Genomic DNA, 16,760 nt, shown 5'->3' with positions numbered 1-16,760 from the left:
CATTGTCTGACACACCGACTCAGGGACAAAGCTCAGTTCTTCCTCCAATTGCTATGCAGATGTGCTCATTTTGAGCGCATTTGTGAATTTAGAAATTGCACCCAAAGATCTGGGTGGAAATCACAAGGAGTGGTCTCTGTAACTTCCCAGCCTCTCCCCACCCATCTCCATGGCTCTACACACCCTCTCTCTCCTCCTCCCTACCTCTGACCAATAGATTAACTGACAGATCCTTCCCCATCTTACATAAAACAGTTCTGTCCACACCCAAGGTCCCTAGAGCTCGGCCGGAAGTACTTGTCAGAGTAGATGTGTTTTATCAAACAAATTCACTTTCCTTCCCAAGTGGAGTTCAGGTACCACCTAAATATGTATTTATTTGTTTCTTGTGTTATTTCTGAAGACAGGAGCAAAAGGGTCTTTAAAGAAAAAAGAAAATTTATGCTTCATCTTTGAGACTCCAGAAAGGGGACTGGGGATTCCTGGGCCAGTGACATCCCACCTCTCAGCCACTGTAGGCAGGAGCAAAGGGGACCCCCAGGAAACAATTATCTTAAAGGGGCAGGGAAGGAGGCCACATCTCTGGGACACAGCTAGAAGTTAAAGGAGAGCATGAAAGCCAGCCTGGTTCTTCAGACTAGGAAGACTCCAGGGGCCTTAAGCAAGGAACGTGACCCACCCGGCCATGGAGAGCTGGATCCACCGGGTTTCCCACTGTCGATAGAGCGCCCTTGCCCCTTCGCTGGAAATCAAAGGGTGGTACCCAAGACTGGGGGCTTGAACGGGCTCCAATTCCCCTGTCCTGGGGTGATTCTGACAACAGGTGCTAGGGAAACGACACAGCCAAGAACACCAAACCCACACCACTTTCAATATACTTTATTAAAAAGTTTCTTTGTATAAATTTCCTAAAAATTTTAAAATTAAAATTAACACCCCCCCCCCAAAAAAAGCAACACAGACACAACATTAGAGGAATGCCAAAAAAATCTCTATTATGACTTTCTTTACATCCTTTAATTAACGCATTGGTCCCACAACAGTGCACAAAGATTAGGGGATTTTGCTTCCCTCTAGCTAGGTTGTTTGTTAGAAGCTCTAGAAAAAGGAAATTCGCTCAAAATCTAATCCAGGAAATTGGGGGGGAAATGGAAAAGTTAGACTCTTGTTTTTTCTCCATACACAGGCTTTCCATCTAAAGTCATGCTTAATTAAGAGGGGAAAAAAATGAACCAAGCAGAAGTATATAGAGTAGCTGTGAAATTGGGGGTTATTTTCTAATCTTACACTTGCCTATAACAGGCATAACGTGAAACTCCAGAGGGAATTTGAATTCATAGGAATGTTCACATAAACACCAGCAGTGGATAACTATTACACAACGTTCAAAGTATACAATGTAATTGCCCGGAGACAAAGAGGGTTGACTCCACAGACACATTTAGCACCATATTGATAGGTCATGCAGCAGACGTTTCCTCCCAAGTTCGAGTGTAAATCAAAGCATGAAATGGTACAGTGCAAGGGAATCTATACCCAGAGCTTCTACAAAGACGACTGGCGATGGCGGACTCCTTCTTCTTCAAGAGGTATGTGTCACTGGTCAGCCGCGCTTAGGTCCCAATCGCAGCAATGACTCCGGGCTTGATGAGCACTGAGCATGGATGGCGGGGGCGGCGGGTGAGGGTGGAAAGGAAGAGGAGGGGGAAAGTCACATTACTGACCCAAAAGGACACTGTATTTCTCATGAAAATATCCATGGCCTCTGGCTTTCATCACCAATCTCACTTTTCAGTTCATTTCCTTCAGTGGCTCCCCTGGAGCTTCTTGGCCTGGGGTTTGGGGCTTTCTGTGCCATCTGAGCCCTTTCTCTCCCCTGGCATCACCTGCCTGGCCTTTAAGCAAACCCAGCGCTCCCATTCCGCACCAGCCCCAGAATCTCTGTGCAGCTGTTCTGATTTTATTACCAATCACGCTGCCCAGCATAATGGAGATATCGCATGGCCTGGCAGTCCACATTATCATTTAGAGGAAGCAAGATTATTTAAAGTTGAATAGACTATATAGCAGTTATTATTAATTGTTCATTATATTATTTTCCTAATAACCATGTCTGTTACAGTATTTTATGAATAACAGAAACTTAGTAATATTTCTGAAGGGTAAGGAGTGGTCCACCGTATGTTTCCTCATCGGCAAAAATACAAGTATGCAAGTATGTTTTTAGGAAACCATAATAACTCAGAAAATTAACCCCGTGTGTTTTATTTGTACACTTTCCTCATCTGAAAATCCAATTTATCTTCTTTTTCAAATCTATCATCATTATTATCATTCAAATATCTTTAAAAGGTGAATTATTGGCCTGGATCCCTTACCTGCAAAAACCACCAACACAAAAGAAGAATCACTTACCAGGAGGGCAAACCTTTTCACATTCATCCTGCGAATCAAATCTGTTTTCATTTCCACCACAGCCTCCGTACCAGAATCTGGCGCAGCTTTCAGTAACGGAATCATAGTACCATTTTAATATAAAGTCCCTGCAAGTTCCTTCTTCTTTTGGCAACTTACATATATCTTGAAGAACAAGATGGGGAAAGAGGATTAATGAGAACGTGTAAGTTACTGTGCTCCCAGCGTGAGGGGCTGAAGCTCTAATCACAGTGCTGTCAGAGAGAGAAAACAGAAGAGTTTCCAGAGGAAAACTTCCTTTACCTCCCCAGTCTTCAGTTTCCTCACTGTCAAGTGGACATAATAATCACCTACAGATCTGAGAGCAATAAATACAATCTTATCGATGAAAGGACTTCATAAACTACACTTGGAATCCCAAATGTTGGCAATTATTATTGGATGATTTCAGATTAAATGAACTGTGTTTTCCCCTTTCCAATCACTGGGTCACTTAGTCTCCGGTTCTTTCAATGCTCAACCCCTGGAGAAGAAACCTAATTTTAAAACCTTGGAGTTTTCTACTCCTTGCAAAATAACAATTAAGTTCTGTCAGAATGCCATTCAAAAACAAGACTCTCCATTTCACTACAAGCCGGGTAGATTAAAAACAAAAGTCAAAGTGCAAAAAGAAAATCCTTTATGAATATGTGTGTAGGGACTTCCCTGGAGGCACAGTGGTCAAGAATCCACCTGCCAATGCAGGGGACATGGGTTTGAGCCCTGGTCTGGGAAGATCCCACATGCCATGGAGCAACTAAGCCCGTGCGCCACAACTACTGAGCCTGCACTGTAGAGCCCGCGAGCCACAGCTACTGAGCCCACGTTTCACAACTACTGAAGCCCGAGTGCCTAGAGCCCGCGCACCACAGTGAAGAGTAGCCCCCGCTTGTCGCAACTAGAGAAAGCCCACACACAGCAACAAAGACCCAATGCAGCCAAAAGTAAATAAATAAATAAAATTTTTAAATGTGTGTATATGCACACATGTGTTGTGTCTGTGTGTGTGTAGCTACTACCTTTGTGACCAGTCAAATTTAACAAGCCAAAAGAAGAGCTAACACTGATGCAAAATTCACAGAAGCAAAAATGTCACATTGCAAAGCTATTCCGAAGACAGCATTCTTTTTCCAGTTAAGGAAGTTTATGTTTTAAATGCATGCTTCTGATGCAGTCCAGCTGCAGAGTAAAAGCTACATTCTCCACCACGCCTGGAAAAAAAGAAAACTTTACAGTTCACACACAGTAAAACTTCTGTTTACAGTGTTTTCTGGCAAACTCTACATCTGGCTGGAAAAGAGAAACATTAACATCAACTGTTATCTGAAAGTTTGAAAAACGTAAAACAAACCCCTGGAGTGGACAATGTTACATGTTTATGTGCGTAACTAACACCCGTGAATCACCGGCCCTCCCCACACAGGGCTGACATTTCCAGGGGCCTTTTCCCCAGCTCCATGGATGGCAGGGGTGGTAGGCATCTTCAGGGATGGTGGGTAACAAGAAGTAAAAGGAAAATCTAGGTCTTCAGGTAGAAAACCAAAGCTCAGGTCGAAAACCAAAGCTCAGGTCAAGCATAATGGACCAGACTCCCAGGAACAGGATTCAGGCTCAGAATTGGTCTAAGACGCTACCTGGTGACTCTGGGGAGGCTGTCATCCCCGCCCCCAGGAGGAAAGTGACCCCACACCTACAGCATCTCTGAGTTGCAGACACTTTCAGAGGCCCAGAAGGCCAGCAGTGCTACCAAGAGCTTTTGAAGACCCAAATGAGGCCAGGATAAAATGATGACAACTTACAAAAACAACTTGCTTCCTCTCAGATGTGCCAACGCTAGAGGAGAAGGCCTGGTTTGAAGGAATGAGGGGACTGAGCCAGGCAAGATCGTTCAAGCACCAACACACATCCCTTGTTTACCGGTGGGTCCCCTGTTAGCATGGGAACTTGGCCAAATGGTCGCCTCATCCCCTCCCCTTTCTTCCCCAGAGCATCCCCCAGTGGCCCAGGTTGGTTCCACTTTGTTCCAAGTGCACCCAGTCCTGGCCATCTGTGTTTAGCTCTTCGGGTCCTACTCCCCTGTGCTCTTCTGAAGCAACGGAAGTCTTCCCAGACCCAAGGACACCCAGCCTGGAGGCAGCCCAGCAGCAGGACACTGCTCCCTGACCAACTGGCTTTTCCAATTTCCCTTGATTTTCACCTTCAGTCTGCGGTACCAAACTACAGCTCTTGCATTCTACATCCTTTATTCCAGCAGGAGTCACTGCCAAGACCTTTAAGGTTTACTAATGGAATATGAGGATGCTACTACTCTGGACACGTAAATTCTTGGAGAACCAAGAGAAATATGTTAATGTGGGCCTCAACTTTATACAAAGACAAGAGCCTGGGGTTCTCCATTTTTAAAGCATGAAAATGGGAGGCTTTCTGTTCTTAAGAAGAGAAAGTTTTAAACTCCCGTCATTTGATCTCTGAGACCCACGCAGGCTGGACTCACCCAAGCTATGTCTGCATATGCTAGAACAATGGTGTCAAAGTCTACAACATTGAAGTGTCCTAGGGTCCAAAGAAGGATGGTTGGCTCTCACTGAGTTTTTCCCTAGAACAAGTCTTTGGACATGACAGCTATTTATGTTTCCCTCCAGAAAGAGTTTTCCCCTTGGGGCCCAGCCCTGGGGGAACCTGGGGTCCTTGATCCAAGAGAAGTGTCTGGCTACACATTCATTGATTTTTCTCCTCCTTATACTGAGAACCCAACCAGAGCCTAAGAGACCATGGGGAGTGAGAATTATCACCAACCTTTCCTGGTTCACTTTTGCCTAGAATAACAATGTAAATAAGTTTCATTTTATTTTTTTTCAATTTTTTTATAAGTTTCAGTTTAGGGCTTCCCTGGTGGCGCAGTGGTTAAGAACCTGCCTGCCAACGCAGGGGACACTGGTTCGAGCCCTGCTCCAGGAAGATCCCATATGCCGCGGAGCAGCTAAGCCGGTGCACCACCACTACTGAGCCTGCGCCCTAGAGCCCGCGAGCCACAACTACTGAAGCCCGCGTGCCTAGAGCCAGTGCTCCAAAACAGCAGAAGCCACTGCAATGAGAAGCCCGTGCACTACAACAAAGAGTAGCCCCCGCTCGCCGTAACTAGAGAAAGCCTGCGCGCAGCAACGAAGACCCAACGCAGCCAAAAATAAATAAATAAATGTATAGAAAATAATAATAAGTTTCATTTTAAAAGAGAGACTTGAAAGGCTGCCTGATTCAGATCCCCATCTGGTGAAACTTCCTGGTGAAATAGTCAACGGTTACTGGGCTTCAGTGAGCTTCCAAACATGAGAGGAAAGTGATGCAAGCGTGATGCCTGGAGAAACCCTGTCCAAGGAATCCCACGCTCACAGAAACCACAGGAGCCAACCTACATTCTGGAACAACAGCCATGGGGTGGAAGGCACCCAGAGAAACACAGCCTACTTTTGTAGGAAAGACGTGTGTGTGTGCACGTGTAATATTCATGGGAAAAAAACAGGAAAGATATGCATTGGATCATTAATGGTGGCCATAAATGGCCATCAGTGTTTGATTATGGGAATCATATTTTTCTTACATTTTTCTGTATGTCCTGAATTCTTCACAATGAATATCTATTATGTTATTACTAGAAAAAGTGTTTGAAACCAAAAACATGTTGAATTGGAAAATCTTGCCTTTTTTTATCAGTTGAGATTTGTATAGTGTCTAAAAGCAGCATTTTTTTTTTTAGTTCTGTGATTCTAAAATTATCATTATTTATTTCTTTAAACTTCTTTTTTTAATTGGGGTATAGTAGCTTTACAATGTTGTGTTAGTTTCTACCGTACAGCGAAGTGAAGTAGAGTTCCCTGTGCTATGTAGTAGGTTCTCATTGTTATCTATTTTACACATATTAGTTAGTGTATATATGTCAATCCCAATCTCCCAGTTCATCCCACCCCGCTTTCCCCCCTTGGTGTCCATACGCTTATCCTCTATGTCTGTGTCTCTATAGCAAAGCAGCCTTTTTAAAGACATCAATTTGACATTTTCCAAACCAGCAAGTCATCAGTATTTAAGTTCTTTCTTAAGCAAAATCGTGGGAGCTGAGAGGAGGGCAAAGGGTTTAGGCTGCAGTTGTGAATATGTGTAAATATGTTCCTCGTTAGTTTAATGGTTTCAAAACAAGAAGAAGGTTTAATTGCCTTAGGATCAGACATTGTTGACATGATATAAAGTGCTTCCAAACCTCTGAAGCAGATATAATTGGCAGGAATGAATAAAACTTTCCCGTGTCTACATTTTGAGTGTGGATTGGCTCAAAAAGTACCAGAGAAACTTTTTTTGTACTTTTAACCTTATTTTCAATGTAGCTGTAGTTGCATTTTAAATGTAGTTTCAGGTCTTGACCAATAGAGTTTTCTTTCATAAGACTTTTATAGCTCACAATAAAAAAATACCAAATGCCCTTGGAGACCCGTCATAACCCAAACATGGTAGCTGACTTAGCTACATTCTCATGCAGCAGTAAACACACAGCCCTGAAGACGGCTACGTCTCCTCAAAGTAGAGAAAACATTTGTAGCCATTGAATGTACCTCAACTTCTGGGGTTACGTTAGTTCTTTAAATTATTATCAACATAAAGTCATATATTTTCCCCATCACATCGTTTTATGGCAGCCAATGCTGTATATTCATGGTGGAACACAGCCAAGCAAATACTGGATTTCATCAAATCTAAGGCATCTTAATTTTATAATGTACTATCGTTTTATAATCCACTAAGTAAGAGAAAATGCTGCCAATAAGCCATGACATGTCATCAACTTCAAGTCATATTTCAATTTCAGAGGTACTACAATGGGGAAAATTGTACATCTTAGAATCAACAAAGTAAGTAAAACATTGCTGAACTTATTTCCTTCAGAGCTGTGTAACTGACCCAGGAATGCCTGATCAGACAAAATATGGTCATTTCTACAGATTGCTAATTTCTAGGGTGAGTAGAAAAGAATGTTACACATTGTGTTAGTTATTTTTATTCTCTTCTGCATTGAAACATTTCTTCACACATGGGTGGGCCAATAATTTAGGATTCATTCTTTTCTGAGTTAAATTTTTTTTTTTTTTTTTTTTGCTGTTTAGAAACTTCAGAGTCTTAACTTTACTAATCATATGCATGTAAAATATTCATCCAAGTCTTCTTTGGCCAAAAATAAGAAGGAGAAAGAGAGAGATGGTAACAAAAACCTAAAACCAACATTAGCAACAATACAGCATCCTCAAAACTAGCAGCCACAAAACATACCGCAAAAATGCCTAGCACAGTCGGTACTTCTTTAAGACTGTGACAAGCACCAAAAGATTTGTTTAATTGCTGCTAACTGCCATTTTCAGGCAGCAAATGTATCTCAGAAAAGTGGGTGTGATGCCCTTAGGTGCTGAGGAAAGCAAAAAGTGGGGTGGGATCTTTCTTTTTGCAGGGCTTGTTTTGTTGAGGAAAATACAAGTATTAACCATTTAAAATGGAATCATGTAGTATTGCAAAGTCTGGAATCCTGAATGGTTAGTAATGATGCTATTGGTTTGCTGTTGTAATCAACCTTCATCTCAAGCTGAGGCCTTACTGCCACACCTCACACTCCATGTGACACAGGGCCAGGCCTCAGATGGGGGACAAAGAATCCCCTCACTAGGCTATCCTCCCATTACATGCCTGTGTCAAATTTCTGGTAAAGAAGTACCTATTAAATGTGAATTTCAAAAGGGGCAAATATTAACATATGAGAACTCAAATATTAGGACTGCTCAATCTTCTCCCCCTTCATTGGATGCCATGGACCAAAGACCTTTTATTTCACAGGATTTTTGCCCACAATTTCCTGCATAGATTCAAACACTGGTCACCATGTTTTCTAAACCCCAAGTGGTAAACTATGACAAAATTCAGTTCCTAAAGACAGAATCAAAACCCAGTAAATCTTTTATTCATAGAGGTAAAAAAGCAAAGAAGAGTGTCTAGGGAATTCCCTGGTGGTCCAGTGGTTAGGACTCGGTGCTTTCACTGCTGTGGGCCCAGGTTCGATCCCTGGTTGGGGAACTAAGATCCTGCAAGCTGCATGCCAAGGTCAATAAACAAAAATAGTATCTAGCATTTAAAACTAAGAAAGGAACACATCTCTGTAAGCACAAACTGTGTTTGTGCTTACAGAGATGAACTGTAATGAACTGGTGCTGGAATTAAACTGCATTCACGTCCACATATAAAAGCTAGTTTTAAAACTTATTTTTGCCTGAATTGTCTAGAAAATACGTCTTTGGAGAAATAATGCATATTGTGGCAATTGATATTTAGACGTGAAATATACCTGAAACTACTGAGGAAAAATATAGTTAGTATATTTTTTAAAGTTTCTTATAAACAATGATTTGTTGTTACTCCTTTTCTATCTGCAAAAATAGGAATATATTAAAATGTTTCACCCCCTGGAAAAAATTTCTAAGATGCCTTGATTATATGCGGGAGGGGTTGGTAGGGAGGAGGGAAAACAAGCTTCCATCTCCTAATCCTGTTTACCCATTTTCAATTTATACATTTTAAAGTAAATATCCAATTAATTTCATTGAAGAAGAGCATTCAAAATGGTGTGTGTGTGTGTGTACACCTACATATGTTCATTTAGCAGATGTTTATTAAGCGACTTCTCCAGGCAAAGTGCTGGGCTTTTATTTTTTTTTTTCAAAGCGCTGTTTTGTTACTTGCAGGCTAGAGATGAATTATGCAGAAACTTGTTCTTAAGAAGAGCAAGTAAGGGACTTCCCTGGTAGTCCAGTGGTTAAGAATCCACCTTCCACGGGCTTGATCCCTGGTCGGGGAACTAAGATGCCACGTGCCGCCATAATTGCTGAGCCCACACGCCTCAGCTAGTGAGAAGCCCGTGTGCCACAACTAAGACCCTATGCAGCCAAAAATAAAAATAAATAAAATAAACAAAAATTAAAAAAATAAAGAAGAGCAAGTAATTTATATTTTCAGGCTGACTTGAATCACTAGGGGGGAAATATATACATGTGTGTGTGCACACACACGTGAAAGGAAGGGCGAAAGAACATTCAAGTCCTGGGTTTGAGGGCTCTGTACTGATCAGAAGGAAGGAGAAAGGTTTTGGACTCATCTGTATGTAACTACCACCCATCGCCTTGAAGGACACAAAAGCCCCAGTCTCAAAATCTCTTTTCTGTCTGTCACATGAAGAGAGGAGACCTAAGTGTTGAAGGTCTAGATTGAAAACACCTTCCTACATCTGAATCTGTGACTCAGTCTTAAAAAACAAGAGAGCTCAGCCAGATTCTTGCTTAAAGTTTGTGTTGTTTATATTAACTCAACACTGTTTATATATTCTTATTCCCTCTGGACCATATATAAGAGAACCAAAAACATCCCCAAATCTCACTGTGTAATTAATTCCTAATCATTTTCTCTCAGTGAAGCACTGAATTTGCTAGAAGTTTTACTTTTCCCACACTCTGTGAGGGGTGAAGTTACCAGCAAGTGGCAAATGATATGCACAGATTTCAGGGACTTTGAAGTCAGAATGTCATCTGTTCTGACCCATATCTTTGGTGAAATCCATTTGGTGGTCCATTGTGGCTTCTCTGAGCTCAAGCGTTGTGTTGGGAGATGACTCAGGAAGGTAGCTGGGGTGCACTAGGGCCTGCAGGGAACCCCCAGTGCAGGGGACAAAGGCTTATCTATTGTCCCTTGATTATGAGCAGAAATCAAAGGAGTTGAGAAAACTCTAATTTAAAAAGATACACGCACCCATGTTCATAGCAGCACTGTTTACAATAGCCAAGACGTGGAAGCAACCTAAGTGTCCATCAACAGATGAATAGATAAGGAAGACATGGTACATATACACAATGGAATGCTACTCAGCCATAAAAAAGAATGAAATAATGCCATGTGCGGCAACATGGATGGACCTGGAGATGATCGTACTAAATGAAGTAAGCCAGAGAAATACAAATACCCTATGATAGCACTTATATGTGGAATCTAAAATATGACACAAATGAACTTATTTACAAAACAGAAACAGACTCACTGACAGACATAAAAACAAACCTACGGGTACCAAAGGGGAAAACGGGCAGGGGAGGGATAAATTAGGAGTTTGGGATTAGCAGATACAAACTACTATACAAAAAATAGATAAACAGCAAAGTCCTTCTGTATAGCACAGGGAACTATATTCAATATCCTGTAATAACCCATAATGGAAAAGAAAATGAAAAAGAATATATATATATATATATATATATATATATATACGCATAACTGAGTCACTTTGCTGTACACCAGAAACTAACACAACATTGTAAATTGACTATACTTCAATTAAAAAATAAGAAATCAAAGGGGTTGAGACTTGTTTTCTTCTCCATCCCAAACCACCATGCCACATCCATACTGGCATTTTTTTAGTTTGAGTTAAAAATCATAGCATTAAAAGTTTTTATAAAATCTTTTTATACAACTCTTAAGTTAAAACTTAATTACCCAATCTACCATGAATTCTTGAACTGTTCCCATAAATTTGTGTCAAGAGGAGAGAATTTCTTGGTTTTTCTGTCAGTCTTTCCATTGGAAAGGCAAAAGGAGTCTATAAAACACGTGGCTGTCTCTAACAAAGACCAATTCCTAAACTTGTTTCTAAAAGTAAACCATTTTAAAACACTTTGCAGCTCTATAAGTAGTTGGTTTTTTGACCCTTATCACACATCTGTGTATGTAATAGTTTCATAATTCCTGCATTGACTCATCATCTTCTTTCTAGTAACTCCTGATACCACATGTCAGTATGGGTTGTGGATGAATTAAAAGATAGATAGGTAGGTAGGTAAATGTAGAAGTACAGATATAGATAAACCATGTATACATGGACACAGGGAAAGTCCATCAATGGAATAAAATACTATTCCAGCCACTATGGAGAACAGTATGGAGGTTCCTTAAAAAACTAAAAATAGAACTACCAGATGACCCAGCAATCCCACTACTGGGCATATACCCTGAGAAAACCATAATTGAAAAAGAGTCATGTACCACAATGTTCATTGCAGCACTATTTACAATAGCCAGGACATGGAAGCAACTTAAGTGTCCATCAACAGATGAATGGATAAAGAAGATGTGGCACATATATACAATGGAATATTACTCAGCCATAAGAAGAAACGAAATTGAATTATTTGTAGTGAGGTGGATGGACCTAGAGTCTGTCATACAGAGTGAAGCTAGTCAGAAAGAGAAAAACAAATACCGTATGCTAACACATATGTATCTAGAATCTAAAAAAAAAAAAATTTGTTCTGATGAGCCTAGGGGCTGGACAGGAATAAAGACGCAGATGTAGGGAATGGACTTGAGGACACGGGGAGGGGGAAGGGGAAGCTGGAACAAAGTGAGAGAGTGGCCTTGACACATACACACTACCAAATGTAAAACAGATAGCTAGTGGGAAGCAGCCGCATAGCACAGGGAGATCAGCTCGGTGCTTTGTGACCACCTGGAGGGGTGGGATAGGGAGGGTGGGAGGGAGACGCAAGAGGGAGGGGATATGGGGATATATGTATATGTATAGCTGATTCACTTTGTTATACAGCAGCAACTAACACAACAATGTAAAGCAATTATACTCCAATAAAGATGTTAAAGAAAAATACTATTCTGGTAATAGAGAAGATTCCCTCTAGAAATAACTAAAAGAATTGAGAGCCCTGTATTTCCAAGTGGCCCCAAAGAGATGGGTGTGTGGAGTCAGAAACCACCCAATTTCATTTAAACACTGATGAGATACGATGCAAACTCTACAAAAAGGATGAGGTGGAGAAACAAGGGTCACTTTAAAACTTAAACTGGAAAGAGTAAAATAGGGAGTCCTTGCCAACAGCTCAAAAAGTAATTTGTTGCTGCTTCTGACAATGCAGGGCATATCGAGAAAGCACGGCTGCTTTTAAATCTAGCACTGTAGGAAAGCAGCTGGGCACTCGATATATGGCTTTCGTCATAATCCGTTGCAGAAATTAACAACGTAAAGAGATATGCCTTCCTTCTCCTGACTGTGGCCAATATATCAAAAACGAATGAACTGTCCCTATAACTAGTGGAAACCCTTTGCTTTGGGGTCTGTAAACAATAAGATATCTAAATACCCTTGACTGTGGAATTAGTACCAATATCTTTTGCAGAATACTCTTAAGCAAAGCATATTGGCTATTTCAATAACCAGTTTCCCACAGATGAACAATCATAGCTCATGTTCCCCTGAAGAAGAGGTTACGGGTCCCCCAGAGTTCCACTGCCCAGGACAAAAGCAAGTCACAACTGTCACTTCCAGAAACACATCTGACTCATCATGGATTTCACATAAAATGTGCACATGCTTGGGGTCAGACACATAGAGAATGGCAGGCTAGACTAAGCCAGGGCATGTGCTTAGGAAATTGGGACCAGAACATTGATCCCATGGGTCACTTCCAAACCCATTTATTTCATGGATTCCAGTCTGAATTGTCTTGTATTCTTCTAAGCAGTTTTTTATTAGATTAAATCACCAAGTGGATGAAATCCTATGCTTCACTGCATCACACACCACAAATCAACTCGAGTCCCAAGATGAGGCACCAGTGAAATGACTAAGGGACACATGAGTTCCTGGCTGCAGCTCCCAAAGCAGCCCCCATTCAACTTTTTCTAAGATCCTGGGGACAGGCAACTTGGAATGTGCAGAATAAGCCCAGGAGGGGCCACACAGAGCCACTTTGAAACTTTCTCCATACAAGTCACTCCTGGTCTGAGAATTAGAACCCCAGCAGATTAAACTGTTCAGAAGAATGCTTTCTTAGTGCTGCAGTGGACCTGATAGTTTCACAGCTCACCTGTTTTACTCCCAGCCAGCCGTTCGGCACTCACCACTAGATTGATGGTTGAACTAGAAGCTGACCTCGCTGTTTGTGGAGATGGAGGCTGAATTTTCTCTATAAAAGAAGAAGATACACCACTAATAGGTAACTCAGAAAATGAAAGGCTTAGGAACCCTATGGGACTGAGGCAGGCCTGCCGTTCTGGGTCATGTCTTATGTAAGGAGGGGCCACTGAAACGTAGAGACCCAAGAAGTCTCCACACACACTGCTTATGTCTGTTGTCTGCACGTTTGATTCATCTCAACAAGCAAACGGAGGAAATTTCTGAACCTGGAAGAGATCCTCACATTTTTCCACAGAACATCTTCTGCTTCCGTCCAAGGAAGTAGAGCCCTAGGGTTGAAGGGTCTTTGGACTCAAATCTTCATGGGTTGTATGGTAACTGATGGGAATTGCCTTTCCTCAATTATAGTTCCTTGATATGAATAACTCTGGTCCAAGAGAAAAGAATGGGAGCCTCCCCTCCACGTCCCAGGAACAGCAGGGGTCAAGAAGAGTCAGGGGTGGGGGTGAGGGTCCAGGAGAACTTGGGGAGGGGGCTGGGAAGTCATGCCGGCCAGGACTTGGGGCAGCAAAGGAGCCACAGGGCCAACACAGCAGAGGGCAGAGCCTGAGCACAATGAGACCAGGGGAGGGAAACGCTGGTGCCCTTTTGATTGTGCCTGTGGACATCCCGTGGCCCCTGGGATGAGAATCCCTAAGGAGCCATGACTCAGTGGTGTTTTCTGTTCAATGACCATGGAGACATGCTTCCGACACGGGACATGGTGGGCAGCCAAGACCCAGCCAGGTTCCATGACCATATTTCTTCCTCCCTGGGAAGGGGCTGCACTCAGGCCACATGGATCTGGTTTCCTGCATCAAGTAGCCCAGGACCCCCAAGGCAGGACAACAGTTCACAAGGAACCCATTTTCCATTTCGTTAAGTTATCAAGTTGGGTGCAACCGAAACACACAGGATTTTGCTTTAACCTTGTTGCTGCTTCAGAAAAAGGTCAGTGAATAAGCACTGTTCCCTTTATGGCGCCGTTGGATATCCCATGCAGAGACAGGTGCCAACCGCCCTTAAACCGACAGGGCACTTACTTGTACTGAAACTGCCTTGGTAGATGGCTCTGACCTGAGACCTTAGGTAACAGATCACCGTGACATGGTACGTCTGCCCAGGGAGCAGGCCCCCGATGACGTGGTCCGTGACCGTGAGGTTCTGCTTCAGAACCGGGGACTGATCGTGGGCCGAGGTGATGGTGAGGTTGTATAAATAAGGGCTGGGGGGCTCGGGCCTCTCCCAGTGGAGTTTGACGCTGTTCTCTGTGATTTCAGACGCGTGGACCTCTCGGGGTGCCTTAACTGCAAGATGGAGTGCTGAGAGCAGGAGACAGAAAATAAAACCCTAAATGACTGTAACACACAGGCCGGAGATGAACTCTAAAAGAGATGTACCAGTAGACGGTCGATCTGAAATTTAGGTGAGGCAGACAACTAGTTTCTCTTTCAAGCTCCAGAGAAATACTGATCTTGTAACCTACCAGCATATGTGAAACGTGAAATTCACAGTAATCAAAAATCTCATTGTTCATCGGCCAGGTACACGATTATCTTTTTTTTTCCTGTTGAAAATCTCTCTTATTAAGGAAATACTTTGAAAATGTGTGGTCCAGGGTGCTTAATCTGAAGCGTTCAAGACAGAATGAGGCCCCTAACTTAAAATATATTAAATATACATCATGGAACTTTAGGGTATGACATGAAATTCTTTCAAGGGATCCCTGCTTCTCTCTCTTCATAAAATGAAGACAATCTCCATTTTCTCAGGAGCACATACATCCTGCCTTCACTTTTCTATACAGTTTGTGACTCTATAGGAACTTCTAGCATCTTCTTTGCGGGAAAAATAAAATAACATAGTCTGAGTCCCATTAAGCCCACCAACCCCCAACCCCCAAATCTAATCCAGCCTGGAATGCATTCTTCCCAGGGGCAGTACCAGCACGTAGTTCAGTCTGTGGGGATGGAACAATCGTCTGGGCTCTAACTTTTCAATTTGCTAAACGCAACGCCCCAATGTTGCCACAGCACGAGGCTTGGGCCTCTTCTCTATGGGTACATGCTTCCCAGCAGGGACAAGCCTTCTGCAATTACAAAGCTCCATCCAGACCTTCGGGAGTCATATTCTAAGGGAGGCGGGTCTGGCTCCAGAACTAAAGCATAGAAGCATAAGCTTCACCATTTAAGAGCTGACAACAGGCTTTTTCTCTCTCTCTCTCTCACTCCCTCGATGGGGTCTAAAACCCTACATCTACTTAGAACTCATCCCTTTAACTGAAGACAGTTGCATTTCCAGGAGAGGTGGGTGGTGGCCGCCCACTGACACCCCTGAGAGAATGAGCTGCTCCCATGCTTGCCCCGATGGGGGTTTGGGGCTGGAGTGGGGAGTGGGAAAACGGGCAGCAGAGGCGGCGGAGGGGTGGGTATTTCACCTGCTCTTTGCTTGGAACTCACCAGCCTCACGGCGGGCGGGGGTGGGGGGGCGGAGAAGAGAAAGATTGCTTTCTAATATAGATAAAAAGGGATGCTTTGGTAATTCCATGCTCAAACCAGCACCTTTCAAAATACATCATCTAGATGTCAGATTGCAGATCAAGGACCGTGTCTGGATTGCTTTGTAAACAGGCTTCAAGGGACAAGCCCTGGACACAGTAAATGAGACATCCCAGGTAGGTGGCTTTCTTACCCATGGGCTTAGCAGTGGCTGGCCTGGTGGTGGCCAGTTTGGCTGCCTGGGGCCTGGGGGCCTCGGGCTTTGCGGCCATGGGTTTGGCAGCAGCAGGGGGTCTGGCAGGGGCCGGCTTTGCTGCTGCGGGCCTCGCGGCCAGTGCGGGTCTAACTGTGGCTGTCTTCGAAACCTCCGGCTTGGTGGCCACGAGCTTGGTGGTCACAGGCTTGGCGACCTCGGGCTTGGTGGCCACTGGCTTGGCCAAGGACTTGGCGGCCTCGGGCTTGGCGGCCTCAGGTTTGGTGGCCGTGGACTTGACAGCCTCGGGCTTGGTGGCCATGGGTCTCCCAGCCACGGGTCTCTCGGCCACAGGTCTCGTGGAAGCTGGCTTTGAGGCCGGCAGGTTTACCACTGTTATTGGTTTGGTGGTGGTGGTCACTGGCTTTGCTGTGGTCACCGGTTTAGATGTAGGACTTGAAGTAACATTATTTGGAACATTTCTGTTAAAACATATTAAATATTATTTCAACTCATACATATTTTCTCCTGCTATCTAAAATAGACAAAGACATAACTCCATGTGCTATACAAAATT

At 43.2% G+C, this 16,760-nt stretch overlaps 1 protein-coding gene across 9 annotated transcripts in view; it reads right to left on the bottom strand.

The window, feature by feature from the left end:
- Window positions 1-863: 863 nt before the first annotated feature.
- The window catches only part of COL6A3 (collagen type VI alpha 3 chain), an 86,400-nt gene continuing 70,503 nt past the window's right edge, over window positions 864-16,760 (bottom strand). For 8 of the 9 annotated variants that reach the window (XM_032638046.1, XM_032638043.1, XM_032638038.1 and 5 more), the window contains 5 exons: window positions 16,184-16,665; window positions 14,536-14,814; window positions 13,404-13,502; window positions 2,416-2,580; window positions 864-1,654 (listed from right to left, as the gene is read on the bottom strand). In XM_032638046.1, the coding sequence (XP_032493937.1) occupies window positions 1,614-1,654; window positions 2,416-2,580; window positions 13,404-13,502; window positions 14,536-14,814; window positions 16,184-16,665 (1,066 nt within the window). In that variant the 3' untranslated portion in view covers window positions 864-1,613. The remainder of the gene's footprint in view (window positions 1,655-2,415; window positions 2,581-13,403; window positions 13,503-14,535; window positions 14,815-16,183; window positions 16,666-16,760) is intronic. The other variant, XM_032638039.1, reaches the window with a different exon arrangement.

This window comes from Phocoena sinus, chromosome 7 (assembly GCF_008692025.1).
Source record: "Phocoena sinus isolate mPhoSin1 chromosome 7, mPhoSin1.pri, whole genome shotgun sequence".
NCBI classification, from domain to species: Eukaryota; Metazoa; Chordata; class Mammalia; order Artiodactyla; family Phocoenidae; genus Phocoena; species Phocoena sinus.
This window is presented reverse-complemented; position numbering and strand designations above follow the sequence as displayed.